Raw genomic sequence first — 25,348 nt, 5'->3', positions numbered from 1 at the left:
TGGCTATCAGGAAAGATTTTTTTTTTTTTTTTAACTACAGGCTTTTAAAGCCAGCCTGGACTGGGCTCTGAGCAGCCTGGTCTAATGGAGGGTGCCCCTGCCACCAGATAAACTTTAAGATCCCTCCCAACACAAACTGCTCTGTGATTCTGTAACTCTAAAAATGGCCCAGTCTGAAGCAAAAATAACAGATCCTGTTAATGTTATTTAAAGATGGATTTGTTTTACAGTGGAGATTCACCTTTATACAATTGGATTTGAATTAGCAAGATTTCATTTTTAGTATAAAACTATAAAGTCAGTTACTGAGAAGTTGTGATTACTTTTCAGAAATTTTGGCACTCACAGCTGAAATTAGTTTATAAATAAATTTCCCTGATAGCCCATGCACTTCCTAAGACCTCATGAAGTGTAATCATTAAATAAATGTAATAGTAAATAGTTAACCTTTAGTATGTTTTTCAGAATTACAGAACACATTTGAATGACTTTAATTTAAATTATGCACACTGCCATAAACTACTTAGGCATCTAATATTAGAGATAGTGCCAAACATGAAAAGAAAATAATTCCATGTTTTCATGTCATTTATATTAATTTTCATTGCCTCTTGTGTTTGATCTATCAGTTTCTGTTATGAAGCACCAAATAAATGCTTTGAAGATGAAAAGTCAACAAGAAAAGATGTGTATTAGTGGCAACATGAGACTTGCTCATAAGTTCATTACCAATTATAGAGAGCATCTAGGCTTTCAAGAATTATTGGCAACTGACTTGTTTTCCAGCCAACAATCAAGAGAAAAAAATATTGATAGCAGTGATTTCTCACACACTTTTAACAGGCCTAATGCAAAGAATAAATTAATTTAATCCCATTTTCTGCAATATGAATGAGTTGCACTCTATCAAATTTGAATTTGACTTACAGAAAATAAAAGAAATTAATGCAAGTTTAATTTTTTCAATTCATAGGTTAAACAAAATCTGATAGATACTAAGTATTTGTCAAGTCTTGCCCTTGCATTTCATGAAAACATTGTGTTACTGTTTGAGAAGAATTTGGCTGTATAGAAATTTTCCTTTTCTGTTCTTTCCTGTCTACATCTTTCTTCCTGACTCTCAACTGTTTTATTTTTCCTGTGCTTTTCTGTTCAAATACATGCTTCAATGTATATGGCTCTTGCTTACAGGAAGAAGAGGTGGAGAAGTTTGGGGTAAGTGTAGAGCTGAATGCAACTAAGATAAATAAAGATTATGCAATTCTTAACAAACTGCATCTTCCTCGTTAGTGCATGCATCTGAAATACAGCATGCATTTTATTAACCCTACAATACATGTTTTTGAAAACAGAATTAAGGGGTTACAGCCAATGTTTTACTGCTGCTATAAGAATTCTGAGTTGCTTTTGTGTAGTAGATAAGTTGTTTGAGTTTTGGCTTTGTGCATTGAAAAAAAACCCTGCTGTGCAGTTATATTGGAAGGCAAACTATTTTGGGAAGTAAATGAAATAAGTAACTTGCCTTTTAACATGTTGCAGAGAAGTTGAAGCCATTCTGCATTTTCAGCTATAAGGACACTTTGAATTGTGGTAATGATGTAGTAATTTCCTCCCTGAAGTTTGTGTTCAGGCAACCTTCAAAGTATTTATTTTTAGTATATGTTTAAAATGTATCTCACATTTCCTGCACCAAAATCCTCATTGATACCACTGGGTGTGTTGGTTGTGTAAGGTCTGGATCATGGAATGACTAAAGATGAGAGTTCTAATGTTGGCCAGGGAAATTCCTGCCTGGTCCAGGGCAGTGATTTTAAGACTGCCATTGTAGCCATGTTTTATGTGTATTTTTGCCCATAAAGTGTTACCTGTGTGCCTTTGCATAGCAGTGACTGGGACAGGGCCAAGATTTGGGCTGGTCATACTGGGGTTAACAGGTTTGGATACTGGTCCCTGATACTGGTGTGGATGCCCTTGGGCAGCATTTGATTGAGCATTTGGTGCTCAATAATCAACTGCTCACAAGGCAGCTCATGGGGAGAAATAGCCAGGACCCATGGAGCCACTGTAATTTCTAACCCTTGGAATTACTGTGAACACAAGGGAATAAGGAAAAATAATTGTTAAAGGAAATAGAATTAAATTGCCTTAAAAAGTCAAATCTAGACTTGAAAGAAAAAAACCCAGTGTGTACATAAACAATAAAATACTTCTATCATTAAAAATAAACATAATTTCCTGATGGTTGTAGAATAGCTTTGTCCTTATCCATCAAGAGACAGGAGTGTCCCCTTAGTTTGAATAGCTGTGAACACTTCATCATGCCTTTTGCTGCTCCTTATCTCCAGTAATATTACCTTTTTACTTAATTAAGCTATAAATTGCTGACAGTTTTTAAGCTTATGTTTTCTGTCGGAATGTGTTATTTAACATATTTGAAAATATTGCAGTCATCTGTTTTCCAACATTTATTTTCTAAGCTCAGTGTACTCGATTCCTTGGATTTTCTCTAACAACATGTTTCATTCTGACTCCTCTGGCCATTGTGGCTCTTCTGTACCTGGTGTTGTTTATTCTGCCACTTAAGATTCTGTAAACACACAAGATCTTGATAAATTTCTTCATGTAGCTTTAAAAATATTCAACTGAATATTTAAAAATCTGCAGAAAAACCCAGTTTTGACATTGACATTTGACTTCGACATTTTCCATTAGAATTTACATGTGACTTGTACTGTGATCTCCATTTATTTAAAAATACATCAGACTGGTGTGGCTGTAGGAGTTCTGGCAGTTGAAACAGAGGTGACTGTTTAACCTATACCCAGATCAGTTGTTTGGTCACTCTTTCAGTGTGAATAGGAGTGACTGTCAGTGAGAGTCACATTCTCTAACAATTACAGTATTATTTATTTTTGCTTCAGTTACTGATGGATTTGAGAGCTCAAAATTAGGATTATTGGAAAGCATCCTCTTTCATAGATGCAATTCTGTACAAACCTGGGTATATGTATATCATCACTGCCTTCCTCACCTTTTTTGGATATTTTTTTAATGAGCTGTTCTTCTGTGAAAGTTTTTAGTTAAGTGTGTAAGAAGTTAAGTGTGTAATCAAATGCACTTTGTACATTTAACATAATTTGCCCTGTTTTTAACCATTTCTTGTTGAATCAGTTTTCTAAGAAGATTGCAGTGGTCACTCACTTCTGTGCTCAGCTGAGAGCAAGAAGTTTCTGTGTAAGCACACAGTGTGTACCCAGTTCCTTAAACCAACAAAGTTACCAAGTTTGTCCAGTTTTAGAATCTACAGTTGAATTAATAGAGCTTTTAAGGTTGGAAAAGACCTCAGATCATAAAATCCAACCATCAACCCAACACCCCACCATGCTGACCACAAACCATGTCCTCAAGTGCTTTAAGTGTGTTTTGTGAACACTTCCAGGGGTGCTGGAACTCTTTTGTTTTTGAACACTTCCAGAGACCCCACTGCTGCTCTGGGCTGGCTGTTCCAGGTCCTGACAACCCTTTCCATGAAGAAGTTTTTTCTAATGTCCAGTTTAGACCTCTCTTGGCACAACTTGAGGCTGTTTCTTCTCATCAGCTGCAGATCTTGCAGCACAAGCCTGCGGTTCATTAGCTGAGCTAAATGAGTTCCACACTCAGCACTACCCCTTGTTCTTCCCAGCTCCACATTTCCATGTGCAGTCCTGTTCTAGACTCAAATTGCTGCTCTCAATTTACCCAGATATGTTAAGACAAGTGTTGTTTTAATGCTGTTCATCTTTTTTAACTCATTTGCATCAGCATGCACTAGCCCTAACTGGAGATTATTGGTATTAATCTGCTTTGGCCTGTGCTACTGTAGCTCTTTGTTGCTGCTGAGAACTGAACCTTTACTGCTTGGATCTTTTCTCTTGTAGGTCCCTGAGCCAGGGCAGCATGAACTCGAACATGCTGGACGTGCAGGGCGGGGCTCACAAGAAGCGCGCCCGCCGCAGCTCCCTGCTGAACGCCAAGAAGCTCTATGAGGATGCACAGATGGCCAGGAAGGTGAAGCAGTACCTGTCCAACCTCAGCGTGGAGACAGACGAGGAGAAGATCCAGATATTGTCACTTCAGTGTGAGCCTGCATACAGCACTTGTAAGTACAGTGAGCTACAACAGCAGCATGCTCTGCGGCATCTATAAAAAATATTGTTGTACCTTCTCTAGAAATACTCCTTTAAACTTTTCCTCCAAGGAGACAATACTGTAGTAAGTGTTGTTTTGTCAGTTCCTGTACTGAGAGCTTCAGCAAGACAGCAGAGTGCTCATGTTTTTGTTGAGCTCAAAGAACATCTCTGATGTTTTTTATTTTGACCTTTAGTTCCTTAAAGCTGTGTGTCTTTCCATCAGTCTGGCAGGAAATTCAATAGCACATCAGCTCTGTTGGTGCCCCTCTGTTCTTGCACAGAATTAGGAAGGATAAAAGTAGTGTTTACCACATGAACAGCAAGAAATAAAAAGAGATAAAATCAATATAGAAACTGCAATGGATTACACCATAGAATAAATGAAGATTGTTGAGAAGTTGGGTCAATATTGACTGATGAGTTTGACATGGCTTGACAGTCACAAATTGCAGACTACAGCAGGACAGCTCTCATAATTGGAGCTCTTGTCAAACAAACTGTTGTCTGACCTGCTGTCTTACATGGTTCAGTAAATTCTTATTTAGAAATGAGAAATTATAATTGTGTTTTATTTAGATAATCTATCAGTTTTCACTTTCTTGAAAGGCAGATTTGTTTCAAAATGGATGAGTAACAATTGTGCTAAACAAAATAATGTTTCCTGCTTTGTTTTTTTGTCCAAGTACAGCATTTTAAGGCTTTTTTTTGTCTTCAAATACTGTTTTGTCTCTGAAGTAAGTTCAAAGCATGAGAGGAGATGGCATCTTGAAGATAAAATTTTAAGTCCTTGCTGTTAGCTAGTATTAAGAATGCAAATCCTTGTTATTCCCTAAGATGCTGTCTTATGCAAATTTTATTTTAGCATTTACTTTTAAATAGCACTGAAGCAGGAAACCTGGAAGTGGCCATATTTAACTCCCTTTTAAAAAATATTAAGTCCTTCATATTTGAACTCTTGATAGATGATTTATGTGCAATCATGACAGGTAGAAGGCCCAAGAGAAAAACATAAATGTTATCCAATTGGTTTTTCTTTGTTTTAAAAAAATAAATTAAAATCTTACTTGCACAGTGCTAGCCATAGATATTTGGAAGTAAAAATAGGAATATATACTGACTGTTCTACTTCATGTAGTTAAGCAAATCAAGTCCATGTTTTCTTAAACATGAGAAAAGAAAATGAAATTTAAGTGGATATACGAATAAATATTATTAAAAGTACCGTTTTTAAAAACTAGGGAAAAAGCCCTAAACCCCAAAACCCAGAGGTAGTAGATGCAGTTGAGATGACACTTGTTACAGATCTGGGAGAAATATTTGAGGAGTGATATGTAGCATGAGGGGGCTGCCAGCCCCTCGTGATTTTAAATCAGGTGGAGTGAGAGCTCTGCCCTGTCCCAGGGATGTCTCTTTGCCCTTGGTTGGATTACCCACATTCAGGGTTCAGCTCCCCCATTTCTTACCTCAGTAATCAGCTTCTGGCCTTGCCTGTGGTAGGAATGAGCAGTAGTGGCACTGCAATCCAGAGTTTTCCAACAGAATATAAGGAGAAATTGGATGGCCTTAACTGCAGTCTGTGAATTGCTGTGTGACTAAAGCAGGAGCTGAACCAGTGCCCTGTGCTGTAAATCACTTGTGCCACCTAGTGAAACATTTGCTGCCAGTTGCAAAACCACCTGATTTTGAAGGAGGTGCTGTTATGCAATTGCACCTTGCATGCAAGCATTTAAAATACAGATAAAATTTTTTTATCTTTTGATTAAGTACTTCTGTGGCATTTTAAATAATTTAGGGCTTTTCTTTAAAGTTCTTTCACATATCATCTTCAGTGTGATGAGATTTGTAGTGTTTGGACTAGAAATGGTTTAAAATGCAATTTGTCTTCTTTATACACTGGTTCCTTTGTCTGGATGGTTATACTGCAATAATCCTGCAACTGAAAGTGCTAGATTTTTATATGCAGTTTTTCCTTAACAGTGACAAAGAATTTAGGTGAGAGAAGAGGAGGGAAATCCTCTGAAATGTCTCCAGTGCCCATGAGATCAATTGGCCAAACCACAAAAGCCCATCAGCATCAACAAAACCGAATGAGTCAAGTTCTTCAGGTCCCAAGTGTGAATTTGTACCCCAGCAGGAAAAAGGGACTGACAAAGGATCATGTCACATTCAGTGAGTATCTTCAGTTCACCTGGCTGGGGAGGTTTAAGGATGTAAGTAAACAGGAGGGAGGAGCTCTTTGTAGCTGGGTGATTTATGTGAAATTCCACTGTGCTTCATGAAATAAATTCATTTTAAAACAGCTGGTGCAAATTGCTAGGGTTTAAGGCAGTGTGCTTAGTCATTTGCACAGTCTTTTATAACTTTCCTTAAAACAGTTAATTGTGAGGAGCTGTCTCCAAATATGCTCTTGCTTCATGAACTCTAATATATTTGGGTGAAATCACTGAAACAAATCACAGACATTTAATATTTTAACCTCTGAGACACCATTTTAACAACATTATGGTCAAATGGAGCAATATATATTATTGGTCGCTCCTAGTGAACATAATTTTTTTGTCTCTAAGTTTTCTAGTTGTAAAGCTGTATATTCTTTATTAGAAAGCTTTTGTTAGATTTACATAATGGTTGTATAATTTGAAATTATTGAATGAGGTTAGCTGCAGTCAGTAACTGATATGAAATTATTTTATAGTATATTTGGCATCAACATCATTTAAAATATCTTCAGAAAACAGTATATTACAGCATATAAAATACTTGTTCCATTTGGTATTCATTTCAGTTCTCCTCTGAAAATCCTGTGCAGTTTGACAAGTTGCAGAAAGTTTTCTCAGAGGTGTTTATTCATTTGTGTGTGGTGGTCCATGCTAATCTAACAAGTTAGTGAGAACTTGAAATAACTCCTCAGCACTGAGTCCTCTGCAGGATGGTCAGATAGTGAGTCAGGAGACCATGTAGGGGACACTGCTTTTGCTGAACTGGCCAAGCTGTGGATAGTACCATGAGTGTTGGTTTGAGAACACCTGCTTGTGAACATCTTGAACTGACCTGGTGGCTCTGACAAACATGGTTTTTAATACAGCCCCAACAATGCTATGGACAAGGATTTCCTCCAAGGTTTGGTTGTTTTTTTTTAGCATAGTCCTTTGGCAAAACCACAACAAATGTATCCATTGCAGTGGTTCCTGTTGGAATATGGATGCTTCAACACAGTGCAGAGGAGTAGCCAGCAGTAGCAGTGGCCACAGCTGATCTAAATTTAAGTGGAAACTGCCTCCACATGCAGAATTCTCTGAACATCTGCTCCTCTCTTTGCTGAATATTCTGATTGTTCAACATGGTGCTTATTTGTTGTTTAAACAGAAATCAGTAATTCAAAAGAAGAATAATATGCAGTAACTGATCCCATTGTTTTCATAGGTACAGGCTCTCCACAGAAGTCATTAAGCTTGTCTGAGGAAGTAAGTAGTAAGAAGCAAACAGATGACACTATGTCCATGGCATCTTCTCTGCACTCCAGCCCACCTGCTTCTCCTCAGGGCTCCCCACGCAAAGGTACGTGTGGGGCAGCATCAGTCCCAGGAACTGTGGCTTAAACCAGGCTGGGTGGTGGCAGGAATATTTGTTGATAATGACACATAAGAGAAATGGTAGTTTGGAATATTCATGTCAAGAATAGAAGCATGTCTTTCTATGAAAAGACATGATTTTTCAGTGTATTTGTATATTTTGGCCCTTTAAGTCACGTAGTATTTAAAAAGAAAAATTTAAAAATAAATTTCTTAAAATACTGCCTAAGTGCTTTTGGCAGAATTCCCAATAGATCTGAAGTGCTGACACCTGCCATCATGCTAGTTCAGATTTAGGTGGCCACTTAAATAAATGGGATTCGCAGACCTGGGGATTTCTTGAAGACAGCAGTGTTGGACAGAAACTGCAGCTATTGAGACAACTTTTGGTCTTGCCCAAGGTAGCTGGAATACCAGGTGATTAGATAGAGCTGGAGATGGAATGGTGTCATAGTTCTTCAGGACAGGTGGTTTAGGTTGCTGCAGGAGTGGTGGATCCATCTAAGTCCTCGAGTCGCTGTTCATATTTTTTGTTCTTGTGCACAGGGCTTTGTATACATCCCTGTCTCTCATGATGCCATGAGAATCCCTTTATTTTTGATGTCTTCATCTTAAAAGACGTGCATCACTTCATCATTAGTCAGCCTTGGATGGAAATTCATTTGAATCTCTTAACACCACTCAGTAGCCAGCCTGGTGGTTGGTGTTGGATGGCGTAAGGCCTCTCTCCTCCCTTCTGTGCTGCTTCCACTCACTGACAGCCCAAAGCCACTGCATTGGCATGGCATGGCATGGTGACCTGCTGCATCTTCTCACCCTTCTCAGTGGGAGATCAGGCTGGTCCATCCACTTCTGCCTTCACAAGATCCTGTTTCCTTTAGGAGAATGCCACTTACTTTACTTAAACACAGCATATATATAAAAAGCTTAAATACTTGGGTTGCCAGATCTTGCTCCACTGACCATAGCTTATAAATATGTTATTTTTGTTAACTTTTACCTAGTTCTTTGAAAATAATGTTTTGTTTTTTGGGGATTATTTCATTAATTCAACTTGCTTTCAGCATGGATCTCATTTGATTGAGGTGATCTGTACTTTGTTGTATGTGTTGTGCTAACAACTCATTGATCTAAAATTAGATGCTTCACAGACAGCTGAAAGATGTAATTTTAGGCATGAACACATTCCACTTAATCTTAGATTTCATTTTCTTTTGAGCTGTACCCAAGTGATACACAAATAGGATTGAAGAAAAAGGATTTTCAGTTTGGGTGTTATTTTTGTTGTTATTTATCTCATCGTCTCTCAACATCTGTCTGTGTCTACTTCATTGTAGTTGGCAACATCCAAAGGTCGGATAACTGCAGTCAGATGAATCTCTCTGGCTCTTCCTCATCACTGGCCAGTGAAACCAGCAACAAGAACAGTGGACAGCGCAGCTATGGAATAGGTGGGGCTTATTTACAAAAGCAAATTCGGATGATTTGCCAAGCTGGAGAGAATCCGGAGAAAAGGGCAAAGCTTGACAGAGAGAAAGAGAGTGGAAAGGCAGAAGCTGAGCATGAACCTACAAAAATAAAGGGATTCCGATTTAGAAGACTTAGGGAAAGAAGCTTCTCCAGGGAAAGAACACCTTTTACTGCAAAAAGGGAAGCAGAGACCACTGAAGCCTTAGAAAGCAGTGGAAACCAAAAGGACAAGGACATTGATAGTCTGAGTACAGCAAGTATCTGTAGCAACAGCAGTGTGTACACATCCTACTGCCTATGCACAAGGCTTAGAAGAAGGAGGAAGACTATATAAAGTATTTTTAGAAGGAAGATTGATGTCTGTGTTGTGTCCAATATCCTGAGTTTATCTAAGTTATTTCAGCTTTATCCATTTACATGTTTAAGATGTTTAATGTGTTTCCCTTCCAGATGTTTGTGTCAGTTCTTTATAGCTAATCACCCTTACAGTGCAGTGAAGAAAATAATGTGAAGTTTAGAAAATCAAGGAACAGGTACAGTGTCAGTTCAGTTATTATCTAGTGTGTCACAAATGCCAATGAAACAGTAAGTTCTGCAACATCTGTTAATTAAACAGTCCCTGATATGGGGTCACTGGAATGCTCACTTCCAGCATTAGTGTGTATTCCATTGGTCACATCTTCTGCTGTCCTTTTCAGCCCAGCAAATGAGTATATTTAGTCTGTTTATACACATGTGCTGGTTTTTTATGGCTCAGATAGTATTAGTTCAGATAGTGTTAATTTCTTTAATGAAGAGAAGCCCCTTTGTCCTCCAGATAGTTGGAACACTGTGAGGACATTTCTTACTGCAATACAATTGTGTCAGTTTAGAGTCCCTTAAAAATGTAAAGAATATAAAATATTAGTTATTGCCAAATGAAAGGAAACTGAGATTTAATCTTAAAAAGGCCGCTCTTAAGTACATTTTAAGATTCAATTCTATAGTTTGCTAATATTGATATTTACAGCTCATATTTGCTCTTAAAATCTTGCAGCAGCAATCAGTGTTAAGCTTTGAAATCTCAAATGATGAGCTCTATCCTCAGTGGCTGTATGCCAGTGTCTCCATTGCCATACTGTGTCATCTGTATTGTTTATGCACTTAAGGGCATTGGTCTTCTGTATGAGTTGTGTGTATCACTGGCTTTTACACTGCCTTGTCATTTCACTTCTTCACTTAATCAATGTAAATATGTGAAAGGCACTCACTGAAAGGCACATGTGCAGAAATTTAGGAAAAAAAAACTCGGTTGAGGTGTTATATAGGGGTGTATCCTTATTTGTCTCTGAAAGAAGTTATTTGAGGGTAAGCCAAGCAGAAAAAAACCCAAAACATTATACATTTTGCTGTGTGTCTGGTGGGATCTTCAGTTGTTCCCCTTCCATGGGAACGGCACTGGAGTCTGGTCCAGCTCCTGCCAAGGTTGTACTTCCTGCCTTTGCTTCCTTCTCTGTTAGTTTTGGAGCAGATAATAAAACTGAAATGGACCATATGGCTAATCCCTGAGTGCTAATAGCTGTCTTTTACCTTAGTTAGCATCTCCTCCTCCACTGCCAGAATCTTTTTTTGAGTCTTGCATGGCAGTATGGCAGAGACATAGTGGGCAGTGTGCTGTGTTTATACTGGAGGAGTCAGCACTTGCAGAATTGGAAAGAGCTGATCTGCCTGCCCAGTACTGATGCAGTAGTCTGCTGATTCTGGTTTGTATAGGTTAAAGCTGCTGCTCTGGAGAGCAGTGGAGTTGCAGGTGGGTTATTGGTATCTCTGGACTTGCATTAGTAAATCAGTGCTAGATGCTGAAAGCTTTAGTACCTTAAAATCCTCAGTGGACTGATTGTATGCAAACAGGGTTTGGTTGGTTTTCTTCTAAGTATCCTCACTGTGAGTGTCAATACTTCGTTGTCATGTGTTGATGAAGACATTCTCCTCTCATCTCTCCTGTACTTAGGCTATGCCCTAATACCTTCCACCAAATCCGACAACTTCTCGGACTCCAGTCACAGTGAGATTTCATCGCGCTCCAGCATCGTCAGCAACTGCTCCGTGGACTCCATGTCAGCAGCACTGCAGGACGAGAGGAGCCTGTCCCAGTCCCTCATTGCAGTGGATGCAGGTGGGGCAGAGAGGAAGGAGCATCCTCAGGCACTGGCAGATTATGGCCAGCCCTGCCCGGGGTAAGTGCAGCTGGTTCTGCTGGGGCTTGGTGTCAGAAGGGGTAAGGAAGCTTTGGCCAGACACAGCTGTGCACCCCACTCTGGTTATTAAGTTTTTGTTGGAAGCTGGAGAACTGGCTGCTGTGTGTGAGCCTGTTTCCATAAGAAGCTTACAGTGTTACTTGGGGAGATAACAGCTTGTTCCCATTGGTGGGGTTTAGCTGGATATTTCTTGCAGGAGACTGGGAGCTTGTTAAAAGCCAGGATGATGCTTAGCAAATTAGTGCCACAGTGAGAGACATCAAAAGAACAACAGGGTATGATCAATTCTCTCTGAGTCAGCAGTGCCAGTCACTTAACATGCTCTAATGTGATTTGTAAGGATTTTTCTAATTATCATTTGTTGCTTAGGCAGACTGGCAGCTTTCTGCCACTGTCTTTCTGACAGTTTCCATGTAAGAGGTCTAGGTCTTGTTACTTCAGTGCAAGGAGAATTTGTGCTGAACTGGTGCTTCCAGCTGGAAGTTTTTGGATTCTTCTTGCTTGATATAGCACCTTGATCCATAGGATGTAATATCTCCTAATATGTCTTGGGATAGGATAGCATTGTCTTCCTCAGTTTTCATGGATTCAGCTAAATGAGACATGCTCCTTACATTTCTGATTTTTCCAGCACATGGAATCATAGAATGCTTTAGGTTGCAGTGGACCCAAGATCATCTTGATCCAGCCCCTCTTCTCTGGGCAGGGATCAGGGTGCTTCCAACCTCATCCAACCTGGCCTTGAACACTTCCAGAGATGGAAAGAAAACACTAATTCAGTTTATTTCATAGGATTAAAATGAGAATTTAAAGATATGCTTCATCAAAGAAAATAATTCCCTTTCTAGAAGGCATAATACACACTGAGTTCATGTTTTGTGCTTGTTCCTTTATTCCATAGTTTCAATGGGTTGTGTGGGAGGAAAGTGGATTTTATCCTAGGACTTACAAAATAGAAAAGGAAGGAAATAAAACCCCTTGCTTGCACATACCTAAGAAACATTCCTTGATTTCACAACTTGTCAGTAAACTGCCGAGGGAGGGTGTTGAATTTTAATGTTGTGCTGCCTGTGCATTTATTAACACACCCAGAAATAGTTGGGAGACTTGAATAATGTCTAGCAATCCTATCTTCATGTATTCTAAATTCATACAAACTTGACTTTATTTTTCCCCCTTTAATTATGCAATTAGAGCTTTCAGCAGACATTTCTTTAAAAAGAAATTTTGGATTTTACTTTTCAGAATCTATCCCTCCACATTGTTCCCACAAATGTTACTTACGCCCAATATTTCCAAATGTTCTTGAAATTCAGCTGCTTCCACTCTGTGTAAACAACTTTATGTTGCTGCCAGTGAAGGGGCTGGATTTTAGTTTAAATATTTATTTTTGTTTTAGTTTATAAATATAAAGAAAAAGGTGCTAGCAGACTAAATGTAAGAGTTAATTTACTCCTCTTATTTCTGTCAGGCTCTGTTGCTGTGATTGGTAGAAAAGAGCTTCTGTGGGCCAGACTTAGGGATCTGGGGTGCAGCCTGGAAATGCATGTTGCAAACTTGTTATTCCTTTGGGAATAACTTGCTTGCTGCTGGGTGCAATAATGATTTGGTAGCAGTATTGTCTCTTGTCACTGCTCCCTCTTCCTTGGGCTTGCTGCTCACCTGATACAAACCCAGAGCTGGCTGTGAGTACCTTTTCTTACTGTAAAAGCTTACAAATGTTTTTTTCCCAATTTCTGTTGTTTTCCCGTGTAGCTGGTCCATCACTAGGCCTGCTCTGATAAGAGGGATGGCATTCACATCTTCCATGAGCAGCGAGGAGATCTCCCACGAGCACATCACAGTCGAGGCAGCAGACAGCGGCCGGGGAAGCTGGACTTCATGCTCAAGTAGTTCTCATGACAATTTCCAGAATATCCCAAACCAGAAGAGCTGGGATCTGCTCAGTTCTTACCGTCACACCCAGCTAGATGGACCCATAGCTGAAGTGGATCCCACAAACTGTTACTCTGAGGAGGGTTATCTGTATTCTGAAGCCTTTTCCAAAGGCAGCAGGCAGTCCAAAGGCAGCGCGGAGCTCGATCAGTCTCGGCAGAGCTGGGCATCCTCCAGCTCCCTCTCTGACACCTACGAGACAAACTATGGGACAATTAAGCGCAGGGGGCTGGAGAACTCCACGGTGGAGCAGATGGAGGGTTTGGACTCTAAACCAGGCGCTGATACAACTTACAAAACTGTTACTTCCAGTACAGAAAAAGGCCTGATAGGTAAGACAAGCCAACAGCTCGTGGAAGCTGCTACATCTGTTTTACATTTTGATACTAAGTTGTTAAGAAATGATATCACAGGTCTGGGGCTGCCTGGCATGTTGAATTCAGCTTCACACGTGGTTGTAATCAGAGCATTATGAAGTGTCTTTTCAAGCCACCTTCTTTTGCATCAGGAATATCAAGATAATAAACAAGTGCACTTTCCCATCACTTAATGGGTTTGTAGGAAAACTCTCTTCAGGAAAATGTCAACCAATTATTTTCTGTAGTTAGCTATTTCGTTTTTTTTAATGATTTTTGGAGATGTACTCACCACTGTAGATGTTCTTCTGACAGGGGTCAGTGATCCCATACTCCTTATAATACAGACTTCCCAGGAACCCAGAGGGAAGAGCATGACTGCAGAGTGGTGTGGAGCTCACCTGCAGCTTTGGAGCTGGGGCACCTTTCATCCACAGGGCTTTGGGCTCTGAAAGCTCAAGGGCAAAGCAGATTCCTTTCCTGCCTTTGCTATTTTAAGATGCCATTTATTTGATTATACAGCTGCAATTTGGCTGCTTATGAAAGGAGAAAAAACGAAAAATGTTCTCTGAAATATGCATAGTTCTATCAAGCAATATGTTCTTCCCCCGTCCTAGTAAGTTCAGTAGCCAAAATTAAAGGAACTGGGTTAGTAGCAAGATAAAACATGGAATGCAAAGCTTTCTAAGACTGATGCAAGGGTGCAGCTGAAATGCAATTTAATTACTGAGTAGATTGCTGGAGGGGTTGGTTATCAAAGGTAATTGCCTGAATAAACATTGCACGTAGGGCAGAGGTCTTGGATTCTGTTCCTCCTTCTTGGCTTTGGAAAAGAAATCCTGGTAGAGCCTTACAGAAAATTTGCTCCCAGCTCATTGTTGTGCCTATGCTCTGCCCTTGCAGCCTTTCAGAGGTGTTCCTGAGCACCTGAGCTGTATTAGGGGATGGCAGGTTCACTGTTCAGTACATGCTGTCTTTGCTGACAGCACTTGACCTTCCTTTTAATTCTTTTTCCATTCTGCACCATGTAGCTGTGAGGAGCATTCAGAGTGCTGGAGTAGGGCATGAGTATGTCTGCTCAAGGAAAGATCTGATATGGGTGCATATAATTAGTTTGCAAATGCAAATCCATTAGCTGTTCACCATCACACAGTATGCCAAAGATATCCTCACTTTATTTCACTGTTTGTAAAATACCATTAGTTGGAACTTGACAAAGGCACATATTATTCTTAGTAGACTAAAGGTTAGCTCTAGGGAGCTTGAATCTTTTTCCTTTGAAGGAGAACATGCCCACCCTCATCATTCCTCCTGAAAATCCAGCCAAGAATGAAGGTGAGAGGAGGACTCAGCCCTTCCCCATCCTTCCAAGGAGGAGCAAATCCTCTTCACTTCCCCTGTTTTTTCAGGGACCTCATTGAGTGCTAGTTAAATGAAAGTAAATCCTGTAATTCAGTAGTATAAATTTCTGCCTGTACCCATGTGTATCTGCTAAACCCCTGACTGAATTTGGTTTTAGTTGTTTTACTGTCAGCCCAAGTATGAGCTGAGGCCATCAAGTACGAACTAGTTTGTGTTCCTGATATCAAAACCTGGAATCTCACAACTCAATAAGAAATACTCCCATTTTTTTTCACGTATTACATTTGCTGAAATAAATTAAACTAATGAACATGCACTATTTAAAATAGATTCACAGGAAGAATGCAAATTCACTTAACTAAGAGATTTTAAAAATTACCCTGGCTTTGAAACTCTCCTGTTGCAACATGTCCATGGATAAAAAGCCCAATTTAACATGCACATAAGCCTCAGACCTGGGGTGGGAGGAAGGGGAGGCAAGAAGAGGTAAGAAGAGTTAAATTTTGGGTTCAGAGCCTCTGTGACTTGAACTACTGCTGAACAGGACAGGAAGGGAGAAGATGAATTATGAGGCATGGACATTGCAAATAAATAATATTGATTGTAGCCTTTTCATGACTGCACAAGGTGTAATGCAGCACTTCCAAAGGCTGTTCCAATAACTGTTCCTGGTTTTTTCTCATTGTAAACAGAGAACATAGTTTAAGATAAAGGTATAAAAGAAAACAAAACAAAAACCAAGGGAAAAAAGTAAGAAATCAAAATTATGGGTGTGATAAGCCATTATTCACTCTGTGAAAATGTGAAATAATTAATGCAGGCTCAGTACACAGTCTGCCTCATAGGATCAATTTTAAGTGATGCTATTTTTTTTCTTCCTGTGGCGTAGCCTGATAACCATGTCTTTATACACATCAGTTATCTGGTGATATTTTATTATAATGAATTTGTGTTAAGCAGCTGACATCTTTTGGGCAATGAAATGGATGTTGGAAGTCAACCAGCAGTTCTTGCTGTCAAACACCAGCATGCTGTGCGAAGTAACTCTGGGCTGGTTGCCTTAATTCCTTCTGTTTCAGTTTCCCAGCCTGTAACAGTGGCAGCAGACTTGGCTGTGCTGCCGGGGAGCTCCAGAGCATCCCCTGGTGTAGCAGGGCCACAGCAGCAGGGACTGAAATAAAAGGTGTTAATTGCAGTCTGAATGCACACAAGCATAGAGTCCTCTTTCCACTCAGTTGACATCTCACCTAAGGGAGTTCATGGATTCTCTTGCTACTCTGACTTCTTAAAATAAATAGAAAAAGGAAATGAAGGCATATATACCTGCTGCTGTCGTTATAACCAGTGTTTCTGCATTTGCATTTTGTTATCAGTTTCTGTTTTGCCATTGTAACATTTCATGATTTTTTAACATTTTGTTTCCTTTCTTTTTCTTCTTTAACATTTCCATTGCTTATTTCTCGTGCCCAGTGTACTGTGTCACCTCACCTAAGAAGGACGATAGGTATAGGGAGCCACCGCCCACCCCTCCAGGATATCTGGGGATTTCTTTAGCCGACATAAAGGAAGGATCGCCCCACCACCCACACCTCAAACCTCCAGACTATAGTGTGGCAGTGCAGAGGTCAAAGATGCTGCACAGTGACCTCTCTAGACTTCCAGCAGCTGCTGTGGGCAGCGAGCCGGTGGCCTGTGTCTCCTCCAGGACGCCCCCGTGGCACGGCCCGTCCAGCCCCAGGGTGGCAGAGCCGCCTGCCGCAGATAGTGAAGAGGATGGTAGGTGAACAGCCGGCTCGGGGGGGCTCTGCAGGGCGCACCTCTCAGCGATGGGCTGGGCTTTCTCTTGGGTCGCTCTCGGAGACAGAGAGCGGATTGAATCTCTGAGCACACACTTGTGTCGGTGTGGCTGTGTGCACATGTGTGGCTGTGTATGTCATGCAGAGCTGTGTGCATGTACGTACATGTTCAAAGCAAAGAAGAATGCCTTCCCCCTAGAAAAAGCATGTTGGCACCAAACAGACTCAAAGTATATGTAAATAAATAAATTTACGAAAATATACGTATCAGATCTCCTAAAGTACGGCTGAGACACTTAAGAGCATGTAGATTTTTTTTTTCTTTAAAATCAGTCCCCTCTTAAACAGTGATGGGACACTGACAGGCTACATGTGGAAAAACTCTAGCCTCCCTGGGTTAACTGGGGTCCCAGTGGTTTGGCTGGCATCAGGGTGATGGTCTAAAATGAGTGATTTGGATTTGGTGGAGTGAACTTACTTCATTTGTATTTGAGTGTACTGCCATTGAGCTGCCTTATGCCTCAGCAAATATTTTTGGAGATTGAGTTTCAAAATATTGAACAAAATAATAGTGAACTTCTGTTCTTCTGGAGAGTGCATTTGATGAAACCTGTGTTCTCTGCCTAACTTGGCCTGACAGTGTCTCTTCCAGTTTGTTTTCTATGATCTTGTTTGAAGCAACAGCCAGTGCTGCCAAGCATGGCATTTGTGGGGTGACCAAAATGTGGGAGGATTTTCCAATAAAGACTGCTCTTATATTGTGTCAAAGCTAACTTCAGGTCAGGGGAATTTCTGCTTAATTGTTTATCTGCTGATTTGTTTTTAATTTCTGTGCACCGATGTGATCTTCTGTACCTTTTGCTGGTGAACTTTTTTATTAGAATGTTGTGATCATTTCCTTCCATTTCAGTCTGATTCAAAATGAGCCTGTGTTTAGATTTTAAAAATTTCTTATGCAAAAGGATTGTATCTTGGCTCTTTAAAATGTGTAGTAGTTAACGTACATATTAGTACTGTAGTTCAAACTTACAGTGAACATAAAATTGCCTGGCATTAATTCTGTTGTGCTTTTGATGTAAAAATAAGGAAGTCATTGCTTCAAACATTTTTAATCAAATGTTTTCTAAGCTAAATTTAACTGTACACTTTTAGAGGCACCTATTTTACGATTTTTAAAGTGCTTGGCTAATTTTATTTGGGATAAAATGCTCACTGCATGGAAATTTGCTGGCTTTTTTCCCAAATCCATAGCTTCTGGCATACTGGGAGCTGCATGGTGATAATTTTTGGAGGATCTGGGATTTTCTGTTTTGCAATATGTCTTTATCATATGACCATCATACCTCAGACTGCAGAAGCTATGGATGCCCCATCTCTGGAAGTGCACAAGTCCAGGCTGGATGGGGCTTGGAGAAACCTGGATGGTGTCCCTGCCTATGGCATGAAGTTGGAATGAGATGCTTTATAAGGTCCCTTCCAACCCAGACCATTCTGTGATTTCCTGAGGATCTGATAAATGGTGATATGGAATGTGTAGTGATAATGATAAAGACAGTGGAAACATGAAGTTGTCATAGACTCACTGTTACCACCTCGCTGGGTGCTGGTCTGAGCCCTGTGTGCCTGAGGTGGGGACTGGTGGAATAACTGCCTGTTTCTTTATCTTGTTTTGCAGAAGATGAACAAGTATCAGCAGTTTAACCCTTGGGCTATTTATATAAACACTCACAACACAAGCCTGTGGGAGAAGGTCTCATGGTTCTGTTAGCGACCGCTGACGACTTGCTGCTACTGACCTCAGACCTTGCCTCTGTCCCAGACGAGATGGAACAGGTTGGATCACCTCTTCACACCTTCCTTCACTCTGCCACCACCACCTAAGAAGTTATTTCTGCCTATGAAATAGAAAATTCCTGTTCAAGGAATGTGCTGACTGCCTGGATACCAGCGTGGGTACCCAGGGATGGACCAAGTTTTGTGCATTGGGGAGGACCAGTTGTCATCACCACTTGAAACTTGGGAGCATTTTTCTGTATGATACCATATAATCCTTTGGTAGTTTCCATTGTTGTTATTTTCTACATGACCGTTAGAAGTCTGAGAGTGTATTTTATGAACTTCAAAAAAAAAATTATATCAAGATGTCAGCAAAAGGAAAGGATGTTGCTGAAGTATCTGAAAATAATTTATTAATTTAATATTTTTAAATGGGAGTTTCCTTTATGTGCATTGGGAGTGCTCTGGTTGGCTAATATAAATGTTTAGTCAAGGTGACAGTAAATTAGCTACACATCAACTGTTGTGCTCTCGAAATAAACACAGAAAAGTAGAAATGGGTGCAGAAATTTACGGATTTTAGAGTGGGTTTACATTGAATATGAATAGAGCCCAATGCCCTGCAGAGCAGTGTCTGTCAAGCCAGCACTCCTGCTGATCCCCTCCTACATGGACACAGCAGAAACCTCCTGTCCAAGGATTTTTAGAAATTATTTTAGCTGCCAGCCAGCTAAGGCAACAGTTGGTGCTCTCCTCCCCTGTTTAGGTGTGTTTGAAATGTGGAAGCTGTAACTTAAGGGGAGCATTTGGGGAGATCTGAAGCTTTCCCAAAAGAGTTTTAACCAGGTTTTGCAGAGTTCAACATGCAGAGCATGTTCTAAAAGTCAAAACTCAGCTGTGTGTTGGGGTTTTAAGATCATCTCACGTGTCCTGGCCTTTTCCCAGAACTGCACAGGTTTTGGTGCAAAGGTTATCTTTGAAAAAAAAAACCAACTAGAAATCACCTACATTTCGCAATAATATTTGTGAAACTGAATAATAAATGATACAGTGCTTATAGAAGAGCATAATAAATTTTATGATGGGTTAAAAAACCCTGTAGTGTTTATCTGGAAAATACAGATGATCTCAAACCATTTTTTAAATCCTAGTTGAAAGTCCTGGTGTTGTTGATGTCAGTGAGAGTTTTGACTTACAGCCAGCCAGTATTAACCCATTATCCTCTAGTTTGACTGTGATAAAAAGAATTGCTTCTTTGATTTTACATTCAGCCAGCCAGAGCGCAGAGGGGTAGAACTGGAAATGCCTGCAGGTTCTTTTCTTTTTCCTTCCTTTCCTTCCATACATGACACCCCATTCTAGTGTTAAAATCAGACATCAATGTGTGAATATGTATTTAAACATTTAATTGTAAATCTTTGTTGTGATGTTTACAGCCTAAGCTAGAAAGATGATGTTTGTCATTTTTACAGTGCCTCAAAACTGATTTCAATATCCATAGTTGTGAAGAGCTTTAATGTTTTATTTTTTTTTTTTTTTACCTGTATGTGTGCAGGGGTGCAAGGTGAATACAACATTTTGGGAAAATGCCACAAGTACCAAAAACAACCCAAAGCCTTTGATGTGCTTTCTCCATAGCAGCTAGTGGCTGATGCAGCCAGATGGGTGTGAATGACCCAGCCTGTGTCTGCCTTCAGAGCAGTACCAGGTTCAACATTGTCTGGAATGTACCTGTCGTGATAGGAACTGGGCAGGTGTAAATGAACAGTGATGCTGAGGAAGAGGATTCCTAATTTATAACTCACTGGTTGGCTGTATGAATTTTTGGCACAAGTATCAGAGAAGCAAATGGTTGAAAAAATATATTAAAATCCACTTGAGGTATGGCATAATAAATGCATTTTGCTTTCTCAAGGCCTTAATGTGTATAATGAACTTGCACAGGTCTTAATGACTAAAGATTAATGTTTCAAAGCAATGCAGGGCAGAGTAGGTGTTTTCAGCACATGCAATATTGATAATAGAGTTCTTGAACTGATATTCCTGTGGGATATAAATCCAGGTCCTGCCATCCCTCTGTCACCTGTAGTTGCTTGTTAACTTCTACATGGAAACAGCAGGCTTTGAGTTCCATCAGAAATCATCTGCATTGTGCCAGGTGAATGAAACCATACAGTTCCTTGGCTTTGGGGGGGAGCTGCAGCTTGTTCCAGCCTGTTGAACAGAAGTGTAGGGGATGGGGATTACTAAAGTGGCTTCCTTTTACCCCAAAACCCAACAGTGCTGCCTTTGAGGATGCAGGGAACCCTTGTGGGGAGCAGGGTCAGGGTCTTCTGGCAGTCAGCAAGAGCAGCTGAATAAATGACCCATCCAAACATGGTGTTTGATGGTGTTTGCACATCAGCAGCATCCGTCTGTTCCACAGGCCTTGGCCGACACTGGAAAGTTCTGGAATGAGTGAAAGCCTCACTAGTAGTATTTTCCTAATAGCCAACACAGCTGGTGTACATAAATCATTCATGAGCTATGGACAGATGAAGTGCTCCTGCTACTCCTGCCTTGCAGTGTGGCTTCTCTGCTGCTCCTTGCTGGGGTTTTTGTTTGTTTTTAATTCAACCGATCACATTGATTGGGGCCAATAGCCAAATGTAGAGTGTCTGGTGTGGGTTTGAAGAGACATTATCCCTTTTTTTTGTAATGCAGACAGAAGCAATATGGTGGCTAGTACCTGTTGTACATTGCTTTGTTGAAGTGATGTCTTCTGGACCACAGATCCCTGACTCTATACCTCTGCTAGGTTCTTCTAACTCGGGCTCTGATGCTGATAAACAGTTCAGGTGCCTCATGCCATGTTCTTCCACTGCCATACCTGGGTTTGCACACTTCCTGCTTGTAGTTTGCTCCTGACTTGTTGGTGAAAGGTGCATTTCAGATTCCTATGATTTAAGCACACAGTGTTCTGTTATAAATCTTAAATTTCCAAATAATTCCTGAGAAAGCAGTGTAGTTTGGTAAAATTGAGTTGGCTTCTCCAGTTTCAGAAAGGGGAAGAGGAGATCACTGGGCCTCTGAGCATCATGTTCATCTCCCAAGTACACAAAAAATGGACAGACAGTGGCTGGGGATGTTTGCAGTTCACGGTTTTGCAGTGTGGACAGGTTTTGAGTGTTTGCCAGCAATGGACAGTGTGGGACTTTCCTGGCTCCTTTTGCCTTTTCTCAGATAAGCTTGTAGGTATGACCTCACCTTGAGTCCTGTGTGTGATTTTTGGGCACCATGATATGAAAAAGACATGAAGCTATTAAAGAGCATCCAAAGGAGGCCACGAGGATGGGGAAGGGTCTGCAGGGGAGAAGCCTTATGAGAAGTGGCTGAGGGCACTTGGTCTGTTCAGCCTGGAGAAAAGGAGACTGAGGGGAGAGAGACCTCTGCAATCTGCAGCATCCTCCTGAGGGGCAGCACTGATGTCCTCTCTCATGGCCAGTGACAGGTCATGAGGGAATGGCCTGAAGCTGTGTCAGGGGAGGTTGAGTGTTAGGAAAAGGCATTTCAGCCAGAGAGTGCTGTGCACTGGCACAGCTCCCCAGGGGAATGGTCACAGCACCAGTCTGGCAGAGCTCCAGGAGGGTTTGGACAGTGCTCTCAGGGTGGGATGGCTGGGGATGGTGCTGTGCAGGGCCAGGGGTTGGACTCAGTGATCCTGACAGGTCCCTTTCAGCTCAGCAGATTCTGTGATGCTTCTCTGGAAGGTGGTCAGAGCCCATTGTTTGAGGTGGGATGCTCTGGGGGCTGGTACCTGCTGGAGGCAGAGGGTGTCCCCAGGGGCTGAACATACCAGTGATGCCACTTGCAGAGGGGCCTTTGGGGTGTTCCAAAACCTCTTTCATGATGTCCTGAGTAATTTTACTGCAGGCAACAGTGGAGATACAACCCTATCATTTAAGTTTTTATAAAACATTAGTATTTTTGAAGGATAAACTTATCACTGCCTTTGCAAAAAGAAAAGAAAAAAGGGATACTCTCTCTTTAGAAAAGCTTTACCCATTATATTTTAGAATGCTTGTATAGAGGGTAATCTATCTTGAATTCCCAACCCAGCTTTTGCTTCAGTTGTGCTTTTTATTGTTTTATCTTTATTTCTGATATACCTGGAATGCAGTTTAGCTTGGTATTAATTAAATTCTAAATATGTGAGCATATTGGCAAAACTGCACAGATGTAATAATATTCCAATAGCAATTGTACTGCACAAGTCAGTGATTGTAAAGTATTCTGTAACAAGCAATGTTTGTCTCCTATTTTTTTATACCTCTTACACTTATGTCTTTTAGAAAGACAGTGCCTCTGTATGCTTTTTGTATTTTTACTGAGTGATTGTAAATATTTGTTATATTTTTGGTTAAGAGAATGTTTAAAAGTACTGTTTATTATCCAATCTATTAATATGTTGGAATCAATAAACAATCAACATGTATTAATTGTTTTCAGCAGCTGTTTTCTGGCAGCCAGGGGAGGATGGAGCTGAGGTGGTTCAGAGCTGGGGAGAGCCTGGTGGGAGTGATGCTCATCCTGGGATCAAAGAGGAGCCACCACTGAGTCATTTTGTTGTGTCTTCACACTGAAGGCAGTGCAGACACGTGGTGTTCAGAGGGCTGGAGCTCCTTTTCTGTGAAAGAGGCTCAGGCAAGTTGGAGTTGTTCAGACAGAAGAAGAGAAGGACCTGTGGAGACCTTAGAGCCCCTCTCTGTGCCTAAAAGGGCTCCAAGAGAGCTGGAGAGGGACTCTGGACAAAGGGGAATGGCTTTAATGTGAATGATTGATTTTAGGAAGAAATTCTTGCCTGTGACAGGGTTAGGCCCTGGCACAGTTGCCCAGAGCAGCTGTGGCTGCCCCATCCATGGAACTGTTTGAGGCCAGGCTGGACAGGGCTTGGAGCAGCCTGGGGCAGTGGAAGGTGCCCCTGCCCATGGCAGGGTTGGGGGGGTTACAACAGATGACCTTGAAAGGTCCCTTCCCACCCAAACCATTCTGTAATTCTGTGATCTTTCCCTGGGTCCAGCTCAGAGAGCAGAGAGAGCCTGAGGCCCCTGGGCAGCCGTGGTGCCTCCCAGACCCTGTGCACACACAGATGGAGGTGTGTGCTGCCTCAGGGTGGGACCACACAGCTGACAACAGTTCTTTCTCTCACCCCCTCACTTATTTTTACACCTCAGTGGTGCTGAAGGAGGGATGGGCACGGGCAGCAGGAGCTGTGCTCCTCCCTGCCCTGGCTGCCATGGCCACTTCTGGCTGCGTTTTCCCTCCATTCATGTACTGGTCATACAAAAGCTACGTGGGAACTTTATGGGAAAGGACTTTTTTTTTTTTTTCAGGGACAGGACACTTGTGTAATGGGTTTTAGAGTCTACAGCTTGTCCTTTGCTCCCCCAGTGCAAATGGCATTTTCCTCCCTCCCTCCCTGTGCAGCCCCTTTCCCTGTGCTGCAGGTGGGGATGTGGCTGCACCTCTGCTGCAGGTCACATTGCAGTTGAGTTTTATTTTCACCATTTTACTCATCCCAGTGGGACTTTTCAGTTTTAGAATCACAGGATCAGAGAATCGTTTGGGTGGGAAGGGACCTCACCCAGTTCCAAACTTCTGCCATGGGCAAGGATGCCTTCCACCAGTCAGGTGGATCAGAGCCCTGTCCAGCCCCACCTTGTCCTCAGAACCTTGTTCAAAACCAGCCGGGTTTTGTTCCTGGGAATCTTTGAATTTCAGCAGTTTCTGGGAGGTTTTTAATTTTTAATTTTTTTTTTTTTTTAAACTTCTGAAAACTTCCCTTCTTTTTAAAGAAGGAAGAGGAGCAGAGCTGCCACAAGAGGCCAGCATTGCCTCTGTTTTTGTGAGTGGCCATGTTAGTGTAGAAACACAGAATCAGAGGATGATTACATGCAGGTGCTTTTATTGAAGAGCTCTGGGAATCAGGGGCACAAACCCAAATCTGGCTCTGACATGGATTCGAGATGGACATGTTTTTATACCCTTTTCGATATAACTAGATATTAATTATTAAACCCATATTGTTCTATGTATACATTGATCTTATCCAAGCATGTATTCTTGTAATTTTCATCAGGGCCCCCAAACATCCTTTCTCATGATTGTTGTTACAATCACATCGTTTCTCATGATTCTTATTACGATTAATTATATTCAATTACCAAGCAATCATTACATTTAACAATCATATTATTTATCATATGATGATTATGCAGGTGCAGTTTCACATGATCTAATAAAGACAAAGCTCAACATTCATTCCCAGGGCTTAGTTCCCTTTCCCTGGCCTACCAGACCCAGCCTTTTCTCCACCCCTTGAATCTATTGTATACAATTGCCATGTTTTTATTAACATTTTAACCCTACACTATCAGCTGTGCAGGCTGTGCAGGGGCTGTGCACGCTGTGGCTGCGATGCTCAGCACCCTGGGGGTGGCACTGGGGACACCCTGGGGGTGGCACTGGGGACATTGCCCTGGTGCTCTCCATTCCTGGGCTGTGCTGGACCCTTGGCAGTGTCTGCAGGGACAGTGTGGAGCCGTGCAGTGCAGGAGGATGTCAGCCTTAGCAGGTCATTCTGCATTTAGGACTTCCCAATTTCTCCTTCACGTGCCTGGATGATCCCTTTCCACC

At 41.2% G+C, this 25,348-nt stretch overlaps 1 protein-coding gene across 8 annotated transcripts in view; it reads left to right on the top strand.

Annotated features, from left to right (window-relative positions):
* Positions 1-23,147, top strand: part of RAPGEF6 (Rap guanine nucleotide exchange factor 6) — a 114,317-nt gene extending 91,170 nt beyond the window's left edge. For 2 of the 8 annotated variants that reach the window (XM_056502815.1, XM_056502816.1), the window contains 9 exons: positions 1,192-1,215; positions 3,918-4,138; positions 6,147-6,338; positions 7,593-7,727; positions 9,079-9,192; positions 11,202-11,427; positions 13,204-13,715; positions 16,572-16,877; positions 18,573-23,147. In XM_056502815.1, the coding sequence (XP_056358790.1) occupies positions 1,192-1,215; positions 3,918-4,138; positions 6,147-6,338; positions 7,593-7,727; positions 9,079-9,192; positions 11,202-11,427; positions 13,204-13,715; positions 16,572-16,877; positions 18,573-18,598 (1,756 nt within the window). In that variant the 3' untranslated portion in view covers positions 18,599-23,147. The remainder of the gene's footprint in view (positions 1-1,191; positions 1,216-3,917; positions 4,139-6,146; positions 6,339-7,592; positions 7,728-9,078; positions 9,193-11,201; positions 11,428-13,203; positions 13,716-16,571; positions 16,878-18,572) is intronic. The other 6 variants (XM_056502817.1, XM_056502818.1, XM_056502819.1 and 3 more) reach the window with 4 other exon arrangements.
* Positions 23,148-25,348: the final 2,201 nt, after the last annotated feature.

The sequence above is a fragment of the Oenanthe melanoleuca genome, chromosome 13, assembly GCF_029582105.1.
Source record: "Oenanthe melanoleuca isolate GR-GAL-2019-014 chromosome 13, OMel1.0, whole genome shotgun sequence".
Lineage (NCBI taxonomy): Eukaryota > Metazoa > Chordata > Aves > Passeriformes > Muscicapidae > Oenanthe > Oenanthe melanoleuca.
The sequence above is the reverse complement of the archived record's forward strand: the minus strand, read 5'-3'. Positions and strand labels throughout refer to the sequence as shown.